At 47.7% G+C, this 14115-nt stretch overlaps 1 protein-coding gene across 7 annotated transcripts in view; it reads left to right on the forward strand.

The window, feature by feature from the left end:
- Positions 1-14115, forward strand: part of LOC138681513 (heterogeneous nuclear ribonucleoprotein L-like) — a 193298-nt gene that overhangs the window by 162068 nt on the left and 17115 nt on the right. For all 7 annotated transcript variants that reach the window (XM_069769075.1, XM_069769076.1, XM_069769077.1 and 4 more), the window contains one exon: positions 4190-4362. In XM_069769075.1, coding sequence (XP_069625176.1) covers positions 4190-4362 — 173 coding nt within the window. The remainder of the gene's footprint in view (positions 1-4189; positions 4363-14115) is intronic.

Here is a 14115-nt window from a genome sequence, read left to right on the forward strand (position 1 = left end):
CAAAACACTAATGGTTGACGAGGAATCTGTATCCACTCAGGAACATGTCGTGTCTTTTAAAAAGACTAAACGCATTCAAAAGATATTTGCTTATCATTGGAAATTGTCCAAAAGCACAGGGAACGCCCGGAGAAGCGATTTACGGCTCAAAAAGCCACGGAAGCTAAATATCCTTTCTCCAAGGATCTGATGGAGTTGCTTCTCTCTCCTTCTGTGGATCCTGCTGTATCGCGACTCGCTTCCAAAATATTCTTATGTATGTCTGACGATTCATCAGTCAAAAATCCTTCTGACCTTCAAATTGACTACCTAGCTCGCTCAGTCTTTGATGCCTCAGGAGCAGCTCTCCCTCTATCCTTTGCCGCTACCTGGGTGGCTAAGGCAATGGTTGCCCGGGCAGAGGTATTAGCCTCTACTGTCCAGGGCAGTAATCTTCCCCCCAGAGGCGGCCAGACTAGCTAACCAGATAGCTCAGGCTGGAGATTTCGTAGTTAACGCTTCCATAGATGTGGCTAATTGCGCTGCACAAGCGGCTGCAAACGCAATCTCCATCAGGAGGGCCTTATGGCTCCGTGATTGGCGAGCAGATTCTGCTTCTAAAAAGTTGCTGACTACTTTACTTTACCTTACCAAGCTGGTCGTTTATTTGGGGAGAAACTAGACCAAATAATTTCTGGTGCTACCGGAGGGAAGAGTAAATTTCTTCCTCAGCAAAAACCTGCCCGGCCTTTTTGGAATCAGCAGCAGTTTCGATTCCGGTCCTTTTGTAACAACTCCAGTTGGTCGTCCTCCTCCCCTGGTTCGGGACGGTGGGAAAGCAGAAATCCCCAGGTCTCATACAGACCAAACCGTTCCTGGAAACCCAGACAGAGACCTTCTGGCCCGACGGCATCCGCATCGCTTAAACCTTCTACACAGTGACTCGTTGACGTGTCCAGCGGACAACGACAAAGTAGGCGGATGCCTTCTTTCGTTCTCGGTCGTTCATGACGAGTGGGTCAGAGAGCTTGTGTCTTCCGGATACAAAATCGAGTTTTCTTCCATTTCCCCTCCGCGCTTCTTCCAGTCTTCTCCCCCCAAAGCAAGGGCGTCACATCTTCTTCAGGCCGTACAGGCGCTTCAAAGGGATGGTGTCATCGTTTCGGTCCCTCGAGACCAAAGGTTCAAGGGTTTTTACTCCAACCTATTCGTGGTCCCAAAGAAGGACGGGACCCTACGGCCCATACTGGACCTCAAACTGCTAAACAAGTTCGTACGGGTTCCGACACTTCAGGATGGACTCGCTCCGTTCCGTTGTCACGTCCCTGGAAAAAGGAGTTTCTTGCATCCATAGACATCAAGGATGCTTATCTACATATTCCTATTTTTCTCCCTCATAAGCAGTTCCTGCGCTTTGCAGTCCAAGAAGAACACTTCCAGTTTGTGGCCTTGCCCTTCGGACTCGACACTGCCCCCAGAGTCTTCATGAAGGTTTGCTGTCATGGCCATTCTTCACGCTCGGGGAGTGGTAGTGGTAGTCCTTCCGTATCTGGACGACCTTTTAATCAAGGGTCCGTCCATTATGCCTGCGAGGAGTCTGTAAGTGTCACCGTGGATTCTCTTTCTCGCCTTTGTTGGAAAATCAACTTCGAGAAATCATCTCCAGTGCCGACTCAGCAAATCTGCTTCCTGGGCATGATTTTGGACTCCAACCACGGGTTAGTCATTCTCCCTCCAGAGAAGGTCTTGTCTTTACAACAGGGAGCGTGCAGGCTCTCCCGCCCAGTCCCTCACTCCATTCGCTTTGCGATGCGCATCCTCGGGAAAATGGTTGCGGCGATGGAAGCCGTTCCGTTTGCGCAGTTCCATCTCTGTCCCCTGCAACAGGCAGCTGCGGTTAGCCTGGGACAGGAGTCTGTTTTCCCTCGACCGACGTTTTCGCCTGTCCCCACAGGTCAGGCAGACCCTCAGGTGATGGACGCTTCAGTCTTCCCTGAACCAAGGGAAGTCCTTTCTCCCAGTGCGCTGGTTAGTGGTGATCACCGATGCCAGCCTTTTGGGCTGGGGCGCAGTTTTCAATCACCACACGGTAATCCTCGTCACCCCGGACTGGCCGCGCCGAGCATGGTACGCGGAACTTGTCCAAATGGTCGCCGATGTTCCCTGGCGGCTTCCAGATCGCAGGGATCTCCTTTCACAGGGCCCGATTTGCCACCAGAACTCCGGGGCCCTGTCTTTGACGGCGTGGCCGTTGAATTCTGGATTTTAGCCCAAGCTGGATTCTCTCAAAGGGTTTCTTCTACCATGATTCGCGCTAGGAAACCTGTATCCATGCGCATTTATCATCGCACCTGGCGCATCTTCTTTTCATGGTGCAATGCCCATGGACGTTCTCCTCTGGTGTTGTCCATTCTGGAGTTTCTTCAATCAGGTTTAGAGTCAGGCCTTGCCCTAAGCTTGCTCAAGGGACAAGTATCCGCATTGTCTGTTCTATTTCAACGAAAGATCGCTTCCAGACCGCCGGCTAAGACGTTCATCCAAGGAGTCTCCCGGGTGGTTCCTCCCTATAGAATGTCTTTGGCTTCATGGGATCTTAACTTGGTTCTCGGAGTTTTTCAGGACGCCCCTTTAAGACCATTGCAGGACACCTCTCTCACCCTCCTTTCATGGAAGGTGGTCTTTCTCGTGGCAATTACGTCAATCGGGACAGTTTCCAAGTTCGTGGCCCTCTCGTGCCAGCCCCCTTTTCTGATTTTTCACCCAGACAAGGTAGTCTTGAGAACCTCTCCCTCTTGCCTACCTAAATTTGTCTCCTCCTTTCATCTAAATGAGGACATTGTCTTGCCGTCATTCTGTCCAGCGCCAACCCATCGTATCAAGAAGGCTCTCCATACTCTCGATGTGGTTAGAGCTCTTCAGCGGTACATATCTCGCACGGCTCCCTTCCGTAAGTCTGATGTCCTGTGTGTGCTTCCGGAGGGACATAGGAAAGGTCTACCTGACTCAAAGGCCACTCTAGCCAAGTGGATTTGCTCCACTATTCAGGAATCCTACCGCGTCAGGAGCGCCTCTTTCCCAGCAGGGATTAAGGCGCATTCGACTGGGTCGGTCAGTGCTTCTTGGGCCATTCGGCACCAGGCTTCAGCACAACAGCTTTGTAAAGCTGCGAATTGGTCCAGTCTGCATACTTTCACGAAGCACTATCACGTTCATACCCAGGCTTCGGCAGACGCTGCCCTTGGCAGGCGCATTTTGCAGACAGCGGTACCTCAGTAAGCCAGTGGTTCATGGGGTTTAGCAGTGCAATTGCTCCCCACCCAGGGACTGCTTTAGGACGTCCCATGGTCCTGTGTCCCTCAATGCAGCGTAGGAGAAAAGGAGATTTTTGTGTACTCATCGTAAAATCTTTTTCTCCGAGCCAATCATTGGGGGACACAGCACCCACCCTGTTAGCCTATCGGCTGGTTGTTATTGTGGTTTGTTCCTCAGTTTTTGACATAGTTTACTTTTCTGGTTTTTCTTATACTCCTACTGCTTTACTACCGAACTGGGTCGTTACTGGCCAGTCAAGGGGTGTATACTACAGAGGAGGAGTTAATTAGTTGTTTACTTAGTGTCCTCCTAGTGGCAAGCAGCATAACACCCATGGTCCTGTGTCCCCCAATGATTGGCTCGGAGAAAAAGATTTTACGGTGAGTACACAAAAATCTCCTTTTGTGAGTGTGGGGAGGGAAGAATGTAGGGTTTTTTAATTGTTTTTCTTTTCTCCACTGTAACTGGAGAATCCATAGCAGTCCGGGTTACAGGGGAAAAGTCAGTCATTGACACACTGATCTGCATCTGCTACAAGATGCTGGCAGACACCTGGCGATTTGTGATTGCCAGGTCCTGCAGAAATATAAGCAATGCCAATGCATCAAATGATTGAATGCATAGAAGACAGAAGTGGAATAAAATGACTGTCTTCTCCCCAGTTTCTGCAGCTGAGTTTGACAGCTGAAGACCTCTACTTGCTCTTGCTAGATTAACAGGAGCTTTAAGCCCCCACCAAGGTTAAATCCCAGGCACAGTAAATTTCAGCACCTAGTCTTTGAGGTTAACTGTTTGGTGATGTAAAATATCTTGCACAAAAATGGATTTTTCCAAGTGTTTTTTTTTTTTTTAACTCCCTAAGTATTTGTCAATAACCATCAACTTTGTATCCTTTTAGGAAATCCTGGCCCAATGGGACCTGGAGACAATCCTTTTCCTCAGGCCTCTCCTTTTATGCAGGGTGGGCCTCCAGGGGGAGGTCTAGTAGCCAGGATCACTGGCCTCCACCAAGAAAAGATGAACTGTGATCGGGTGTTTAGCCTGTTTTGCTTGTATGGAAACGTTTCAAAGGTGAGGAAGAGCCAAGGAGGTGTATACACTTTTTCTTTTCTTGCGTTAAGGATCCTACGACTAAACACGTCGTCTTTTTTCTGGTTAGAGGGCATGATTTTGTTTCACTGGCATTAAAATACTGGGGTATGCTTTTACTGAGATTTCCATGAATATAGTACACTGTCAAATATAGTCAAAGTAACATATGGCCAGTCTTTGTCTTTACAATCACAAGTCAATTGTCTGCATGGCTACTGGTCTCTTAATGTCCCTAAAACAACTGAATATATAACTGGTGTTTTTTGGCTAGGTTCACATAGCGTTCGTGCAGTCCGTTCAACAAATCCGTTAAACGGACTGCAGTAATGCAAGTGCCAACTTTGGCACTGCGCTAGTGCAGATGGAGCATCTGCTAGCTGCGCTAGCAGTGCGCTCGCAGTGACGGACCCAGAAACGCTGCAGCCCGCGTCTCGGGTCTGTCACTCAATGATGGCACATCGCTAGAGTGGGCGTGCGCTAGCGATGCGTTTGCCATTGCAAGTAATGACGGCGTTAACGGACTACGTTACACCGCGTTATGTAACGTAGGTGTAACGTAGTCCGTTAAACGGGTTCACACAACGCAGTGTGAACCCAGCCTTAATGGGCAAATGTTCAAGCCCAAATGCATTACAAATTGGCTCCTAAGTAGCAGAGACTACTAATGCCGGTGTGCAACTGCATCCTTATAAATCCGCAATCTGTAGTCCTTTGCCAAAGTCAAGTGTTTTGTGGTCTTTTACTAAAATGTAGAAATTTAACTGCAGGGCTAAGGGTATGTACACACGTCAGGATTTCTTGCAGAAATTTTCCTGACAAAAACCGGACATTTCTGCCAGAAATTCGCATGCATTTTTTTTTCGCATTTTTTCATGCGTTTTTGACGCGTTTTTGGTGCGTTTTTTCCCCAAATGCATAGAATAGCGGGAAAAACGCAGAAAATCCGCAAAATTAATGAACATGCTGCTTTTTTTTACAGCGATGCGTTTTTTTCGCGGAAAAAAACATATCATGTGCACAAAACATGCAGAATGCATTCTAAATTATAGGATGCATAATGTATGCGTTTTTAATGAGTTTTTATAGCGTTTTTACCACGAAAAAACCTGAACGTGTGCACATAGCCTAACAGAATAACTGTTAGGGGAGGAAAAGTCTTCTAGTATCCATTCCTACTTTGGTGTTTTTGTTTTTTGTTTTTTTTTTAAACATAAATTATTTATTTACAAATTATGTGAGCATTACATCTTATTGTCAGTAATTTCTTAACAATTAACACAATGTTATGGTGGTTTGGACGGGAAGAGGACAGGGGATATGGTGACATTACAATCACTATCCAATCACATTCTCTATATGCGAATCTGCAAAAAAATGGTATTTAAGCGGAAAGATAACCAATTGTTCCATTTTTTATGAAATTGAGCTATATTATTAGATGTAGCGATTATTTTTTGCGATAGGCAATTCTCGTTGATCAGTGACACGATCTCGGACAGTGAGGGGCATTTGGAGTTTTTCCAGTAACTAGCAATTTTGATTCTTGTTGCTACAATAATATGCACAATCACTGTACAGAACTCATAGGGAAACGAGTCAAAATCAATAGCGAGTAACGCCTGCTGTGCATTAAGAGACACCGGTATACCACAAATCTGGAACATCAGATGATCTATGGCTTCCCACAGACTTCTATTTCTGTCACAACTCCACCATATATGTAGCATGTCTGCACAGGGGTCTCCACACCTCCAGCACGTGTCTGGGGAACTGCGGAACATCCTAGACAATCTACTGGGAGTGAAATACCACAGATATAACAGTTTCCTGGCATTTTCTATATGGTTAGTACATTTAGATTGGCTTCCAATAATTAAAGGGAACCTGTCACCTGAATTTGGCGGGACTGGTTTTGGGTCATATGGGCGGAGTTTTCGGGTGTTTGATTCACCCTTTCCTTACCTGCTGGCTGCATGCTGGCTGCAATATTGGATTGAAGTTCATTCTCTGTCCTCCATAGTACACGCCTGCACAAGGCAAGATTGCTTTGCGCAGGCGTGTACTACGGAGGACAGAGAATGAACTTCAATCCAATATTGCAGCCAGCATGCAGCCAGCGGGTAAGGAAAGGGTGAATCAAACACCCGAAAACTCCGCCCATATGACCCAAAACCAGTCCCGCCAAATTCAGGTGACAGAGTCCCTTTAAGAAGGATGCCCTCCACTGATCCGGTGTGAATGTGCATTTTAGGTCCTTTTCCCACTTTTGCAGGTATGTAGTTAGAGAAGGCAGGGTATTCTCCAACATACAGTTGTAGCTTGTGGACAGCGCCCTAATCTGTGATGTCGGGTTCATCAGCATAGAGTAAAGTTTAGATGGCGGTGCAGGCATTTGTTTTTTCCTATCGGTTAGGAAATGCCTAATCTGCAAATATTTGTAAAAATCACTTTGAGGGATATTTGTATTTATTTCACAATGATGTAAAAGTAATTATTTCCTCCCCCTCATACAGGTTCCCAATTGAGGTAGTTTTGAGTAAATTCCAATTTTTAAGTTTGAGGTCCGGATACAATGCTCCAGTGACTCTATGGGAGCCTTGATAAATGCGGTTTGTATAAGGCCTAATTTATTGGTCAGCACTCTCCATAGCTCCAGAGCCACGTCTATTGTTGGGGACATTTTTAGGTTTCTATTAGGGGTTATAGTTTGATGTGCATGGTAAAAAGCTGAGACATTGGAGGTTCTCAACAAATGTTTTTCAATTGCTATCCAATGCTGACCATCATCATTATTCCACACTAGATGGTGGCCCGATTCTAACGCATCGGGTATTCTAGAATATGCATGTCCACGTAGTGTATTGCACAGCCCACGTAGTATATTGCCCAGCCCACGTAGTATATTGCCCAGCCCACGTAGTATATTGCCCAGCCCACGTAGTATATTGCTCAGCCACGTAGTATGCACCATATCCCTGTTAAAAAAAAATAAAAATTTAAATAGTTACTCACCTTCCAGAGCCCCTGGATCGAAGCGGCCAGTTACCGATACTCCTTTCGCGCCACGGTCTGAAGAGTGCATTGCCGTCTCGCGAGATGATGACGTAGCGGTCTAACGAGACAGCACGTCATCATCTCGCGAGACCGCAATGCATGGAGCGGTCACCGGGGGTTGCGAGGAGCATCGGTAACTGGCCGATTCGATTCGGGGGCCACCGGAGGGGTGAGTATGTAACTATTTTTTATTTTTTTAATTATTTTTAACATTAGATCTTTACTATTCATGCTGCATAGGCAGCATGAATAGTAAAAAGTTGGTCACACAGGGTTAATAGCAGCATTAACCGAGTGCGTTACACCGCGGTTAACGCTGCCATTAACCCTGTGTGAGCGCTGACTGACTAGAAGGGAGTACGGAGCGGGCATTGACTGCGGTCTGGAAGGAGCGGCCGTTTTTCCGCCGGACTGTGGCCGTCGCTGATTGGTCGCGGCAGCCATGACAGGCAGCTGGCGAGACCAATCAGCGACTTGGATTCCATGACAGACAGAGGCTTCGACCAATGAATATCCGTGACAGACGGACGGAAGTGACCCTTAGACAATTATATAGTAGATGAATTGTAACTGTTCGAATAATGCGGCCCTGTAGTCTCGGACCACTGAGGGGCACCCTAGGCCACCCTTACTCATAGGGATGTAAAGCGTGTCCGCTTGGACTCTGGTTTTTTTCTCTTGCCAAATGTATTTTAAAATCATTGTTTGAATTTCTTTTAATATTTTCATTGGGAATATGACGTGGAGATTGCGGAACAAATACAGTATTTGTGGGAGAATGAACATTTTCATCGACGCAATCCTACCCAGCCATGATAGTTCGTGTTTCTTCATATGTAACATGTCAGTTTGGATTTTCTTCCGCAGAGACTCATAATTCAATAACATTTTATCTGCGGAGAGTGTTAGTCGAATACCTAAATACTCAATATAGTCATTTTCCCATTTAAAAGGATGTTTATTCTCACATTTTTGGGGGTATTTTGTGAATGGGGTTAGGTTTAATACCTGGCATTTAGACACGTTTAGCTTATAATATGATATTTTAGTATATGATTCGATTATTTGCATTGCTGCTGGTAATGACTGTCGAGTTAGTTAACGCTAGAATGATGTCATCCGCAAATAAACCTATTTTGTGTTCCGTTTTATTCACCTGAATTCCTGATATCGAGTGTGATCTAATTTTCTCCGCTAGAGGTTCAATCACCAAAGCGAATATAAGGGGTGATAGCGGACACCCCTGTCTCGTCCCGTTAGTAATAATAAGCCTATCCGACATCATTCCAGAGACCGAAACCAATGCTGATGGATGAGAATATAGCAGAGTGATTGCTTTAGCAATATTACCCGCAAATCCGAATCTGGTTAGAACAAGACTTGTGAAGAAGTCCATTAAAAACTCCTTTAGTGTATCTGCTGATGCGCTCTCAGGGATTCCTCTGAAACGTAAGTTATTGCGCCTGGATCGGTCTTCTAGTTCTGCAAGCTTCAGTTTTAGGGCCATGATTTCTTCGTCCGCTTCATTATGCACGTCTACTAGTTGGTTGTGCGCCGTAGTATATTCCTCCAGTTTCCCCTCTGTGTGAGGTTCTGTCGCCAATCTGCGGAATTTCTTTATGTAGCTCAGTGAAAGCCGTTGTGATATCAGTTATGAATGGCGGCTTCAAGTCTCCCAGCAGGGATCGGAGTGTGGTTACAGTGACTGGGGCAGAATTGGAATCTGTAATAGGAGAGTCTGAGGAGACGGTCAGTGCTGTGTTTAGTGGTTGTAAATTTTCAGACTCCCTGCCTGCCCCCTTCTTCTCCCTCGCTTCATTCCTGCTGCGCACCACCGCCTCGCTTATCTTATCTCCGGATCTGACCTTCTCCGGTCGCTTCACTATGCTTTGGACCGCTTTTGATAGCTGGTTGTTAGGGAGCTCGAGCCTCGTATGTCCGCTCAGCTCCACATCCGGTCACGCCCCCCCCTACTTTGGTCTTAAAAGGTCCTTGCTTCCCGTGTACTAGTTACTCCAGGGCACTATTGAACTACCGTGTAACAATACATGAGTGCGATCTATCTGAGCACTTTTTAAATGGGAGGGATCTGCGGGATATTACTTTAGCTTAATAAGGATGCTGGCTGTGTCCAGGACTTACCTAAGCTGCGGACACAGCCAGCATCCTTGACATCCTTAGGGGACCTCCCAGCCACTGCGGGACCCACCCAATACGGATTAATATGGACTGTATGGAATTATTTCTGGACTGTCCTGTTTAGGACTTTTGAGGGGACCCACTGGTACCTCTTATCTATATAACTCCCCTGATGATGCTCCCCCATTGGAGTTGAAATGCGTAGGGAGAAGAGAGACATTTAGGGTTACATTTTGGTTGGTGGATTCCCATAGCAGGGCACACTTGGGCCCTGTCCTTGTAAGGACAGGAGTTCTTCTAAGGGATTACAGGGAAGACAGTGGCAGTGTACCTTTCCCTATCCTTGGCCCTTTACATCTGGAACGACCACCCTCATGGATTTTGAGGGATTCCTTCTATATGTCCGTCTAAATTGGTAAGACTGATCCAATTTTTTATCTCAAGCACTGGTTCACTTGAGCACGTTTGTATGGTTTATATTTGTGTCTTGTTAGGATCCGAGTTTTTTATGCATATATATTTATTAAAGGTTATGTTTTAATTTAGTGGATATCCTCCATAGCTACTCCCACATTCGTAAATAGATAAATTATTCCGTAAGTGTTTTAGTGCATAAGCCCACAGTAGTATTAATAATGTAGAAGGCTAAAAGTAAAACCTGTTCAGCTGATCTGCAACAAATTAGGAATTTGTATTTTAGGATTTTTTTTATTACAAGTTCTGATGCAAATAGAGCTTTTGCTCTGGGGCCCTGTGATATTTATGTACGCCATTAGAATCGCTTCCTCCATTTTGCATATACTCAAGTTTATAAGATATGTGAATGATTCTGCCCTTGGTGTGGCAAATAGACTTGTGCACCATTCCGTCCACTGGCTTTGCATGTCCACACCTCTGGTGATTGACTGCACTGGCTATCGTGAGCTTCATTCATCTGCAGGCTGTGCTTGGTCCAGGCAAGCCAAGGTTGTTAATCACCAGGTGCGGGGACAGGGGCAATGGTGCACAGAGCCTATGGGCTGAGCCAAGGGTGCACAAATATTTCAAATTAGTAGAGTTGATAAAACTTCACTTTCTCCTTCGCCACATTGGGGGACACAGGACCATGGGCGTTATGCTCCTGTCACTAGGAGGCTGACACTAAGTTGAGACAAAGAGTTAGCTCCTCCTCTGCAGTATACACCCTCATGCTGGCTTCCAGAGACCCAGTTCAAGCTTAGTGTCCGTAGGAGGAGGGTCTTTTTTTTAGGGCGGTTCTGGAGGGCTCATCTGTCAGGGTCCCCGCAGGCTAGGCTCGTTTTCCGGCGGTCCGTGCGCCGGGCCGGAAACCATAAATTTAGTCCCCGGCTTCAGCCTAGTGCTGGCCGCATCCCGATAAGCCCCGCCCACCGCTCGCATCATCTTGCGGCTCCGCCCCCGGACCTGCCGCTTCTCGCTCTCTGCGAGATTACCCTCACAACTCCCGGCGGCCATCTTTTTTTCCTCTGCATGCTGCAGCTCCATCAATTCTGCATGTGCCAGCGTTTTTTCTTCTGGACGCCGGTCTTCTCTTCTATCAGTGCCACCTCATCTCTTTGCGGGACACAGGACCCGGGTAAGCAGACCTCATTAGGTGCTTCTTTGCAGCGTTACCCTCGCTTCCATCTAGCAGAGTTTCCCTTTACTTATATTGGGGTACATCATGTCGCAACCAAGGGCCAAAAATACCACCAAGGTGCATACTACCTTTTTTACTGCGTGTACCACCTGCCAGGCTCCACTCCCTCGGCCTCAAAGTTCCTCTCTCTGCTCAGCCTGCGATGCCCAGTGTACCCAGGAGCCCTCCGCCGCCACTGACCCCAGTGTATCTAGCCCCCCTGAGTGGGCTGCGTCACTGTCACAGTCCATGGATTGTTTAGCCAAAGCGATTAAATCCCTTCAAGGCCCCTCTGGGGAGCAGGGCACTCTTTTTTTTTTTTTTCCTGGGTTAAGAGGTCCCTCCATAACAGGGGAATCGTCGGCCAGCAGGGGCCACTCTCACCGAGAGGAGGTAGTCATCCAAGAAACGGATCCGAACTACCTCTCCTGAGCATTCACCACGCCATTCAGCCTCTGGTAGCTCCACTTCTCGCTCACCCTCTCCAGGGGCTCGTAGCAATCACGACTCTGAGTATGAGTCTGATGCATCCTTAGATCCGGATTCTCCGGAGTTTAGATCTACTGTTGACTCCCTCATTGAGGCAGTCAATCATGCGCTAAAAGTGGACGATGACCCTAATTCGGCTCCGGATCGTTCGGTTTTCTTTACGAGAACCAAGCGTTCCCATAAGGTGTTCGCCTCTCATCCAGATTTCCTGGATATAGTCCGGCGACACAGGGAGCGACTGGATAAGCGCTTTACGAGCAACAAGGCCCTGGAATCGAAGTATCCCTTTTCCGCAGATCTTGTTAAAGATTGGATGGCACCTCCACTAGTAGATCCTCCTGTATGGTCCTTGGCTACAAAAACGCTCTTATCCGTACCTGATGGGGCTTCAATTAAAAATCCCACAGAAACCGTTAGATTCCCTGGCTCGCTCAGTGTATGAAGCCTCAGGTTCCTCTTTATCTCCTTCCTTCGCTGCGGCTTGAGTCGCCAAAGCAATGGTTTTCTGGGCAGATGCCCTTGCAAAATCCATTCAGGAACAGGATCTTCTGTCTGAGGCGGCAGATCTTGCCAAACAAATTGCCATGGCTGGAGAGTGTGATGTACGCGTCATTAGATGCAGCGGACTGCACGGCAACTGCGGCTTCAAACGCCATCACCATTAGGAGAGCTATTTGGCTTAGAGAGTGGCGTGCAGATTCCTCCTCAAAAAAGTATCTGATTTCCCTTCCCTTTCAGAGCGGACGTCTCTTTGGAGAAAAATTAGACCAGCTTATTTCCGATGCTACAGGTGGGAAGATCAAGTTCCTCCCGCAGCACAGGCCTAAAGCTGCCTTTCAGCACCAACAATATTTTCGTTTTCTGCCCTTTCACAGTAGCCCATTCTGGTCCAACTCCACAGCCTCATCCAGATCAGAACGATCTCCACGCACAGACAGAGACTCGACCTTTATACATGCTGAATCAGTCCTGGCTAGGAAAGCCTTGACAACCCAGAACTAGAGGGTCCAGGCCTGCCAGATTTCCTTCACAATGACTCTGGGAGTATTCCAGTCGACACCTCCAAAGTAGGCAGAAACCTGCTTCTTTTTCAACAAGTCTGGCTCTCCATCGTCCACGACGAATGGGTCAGAGATCTGGTGTCTTCTGGTTACAAAATAGAATTCTCCGCCTCCCCTCCAGCACAATTTTTCCCCCCTCGTCTCCCAAGTTCAGGGGCTCAATCTCACGCACTTTACCGCGCCATCGAATCCCTCCGCCAAAACGGGGTCATTGTTCCGGTCCCAGAACACCAGAGGTTCGCCCTATTTTGGACCTCAAGCTCCTAAACAAGTACGTAAAAGTTCGTCACTTCAGGATGGAGTCCCTCCGATCAGTCATTTCCTCAATGGAGACAGGGGAGTTCCTAGCATCAATAGACATCAGAGATGCTTATCTTCATATCCCAGTCTTCCCGCCACATCAATGGTTCCTCTGTTTCGCCATCCAAGAGGACCATTTTCAATTCACGACCTTACCCTTCGGCCTTGCCACTGCGCCCAGGGTATTCTCAAAGGTCATGGCGGCTGTAATGGCCTTTCTTCACTCTCGAGGAGTGGTCGTGTTGCTATACTTAGACGACCTCCTGATAAAAGGTCTGTCTTACCAGGCCTGTGAGGTAAGCGTCCGCATTACCTTGGATTCTCTTTCGAGCCTGGGCTGGTTAATCAACTTGGACAAGTCCTCCCCCATTCCTGCCTGATGGATCGCTTTCCTAGGCATGATCCTGGACACGTCAAAGGGGCTGGTCTTGCTCCCTCGGTCCAAGGCCCAAGAGCTTCAGCTGGGAGCTCGGGCGCTCTGTCATCCTCGTCCATAGTCCATTCGGTTTGCCATGAAGATCCTGGGGAAAATGGTGGCCGCAATAGAAGCGGTTCCCTTCGCTCAACTCCATCTCCGCCCCCTTTCAACAGGCTCTGCTGGACAATTGGGACAGGAGTCCCTTATCCCTCGATCGTCCATGTCCTCTGTCTCCACGGATCAGGCAAGCCCTCAAATGGTGGACTCTGGGATCATCTCTCTTCCAGGGGAGATCTTTTCTCCCGATCCGCTGGCTGGTGATAAGTACTGATGCCAGTCTCCTCGGTTGGGGAGCGGTGTTTCGACACCACACTGCCCAGCGTTGGACAATTCGGGAGTCGAGACTTCCTATAAACATCTTGGATATTGGAGCGATTAGACTAGCCCTGAGATGTTTTCACTTCCTGCTCGCGAGTCACCCAATTCGAATTCAGTCGGACAACGTCACAGTGGTGGCGTACATAAACCATTAGGGGGGTACCCGCAGCAGGGCAGCGTTGCAGGAAGTCTCCCACATTCTCCGTTGGGCCGCGGCAACCACTCCACCATTTCCGCAGTGCAATATTCCAGGCGTC

The sequence above is a fragment of the Ranitomeya imitator genome, chromosome 5 (genome assembly GCF_032444005.1).
Source record: "Ranitomeya imitator isolate aRanImi1 chromosome 5, aRanImi1.pri, whole genome shotgun sequence".
NCBI lineage: Eukaryota > Metazoa > Chordata > Amphibia > Anura > Dendrobatidae > Ranitomeya > Ranitomeya imitator.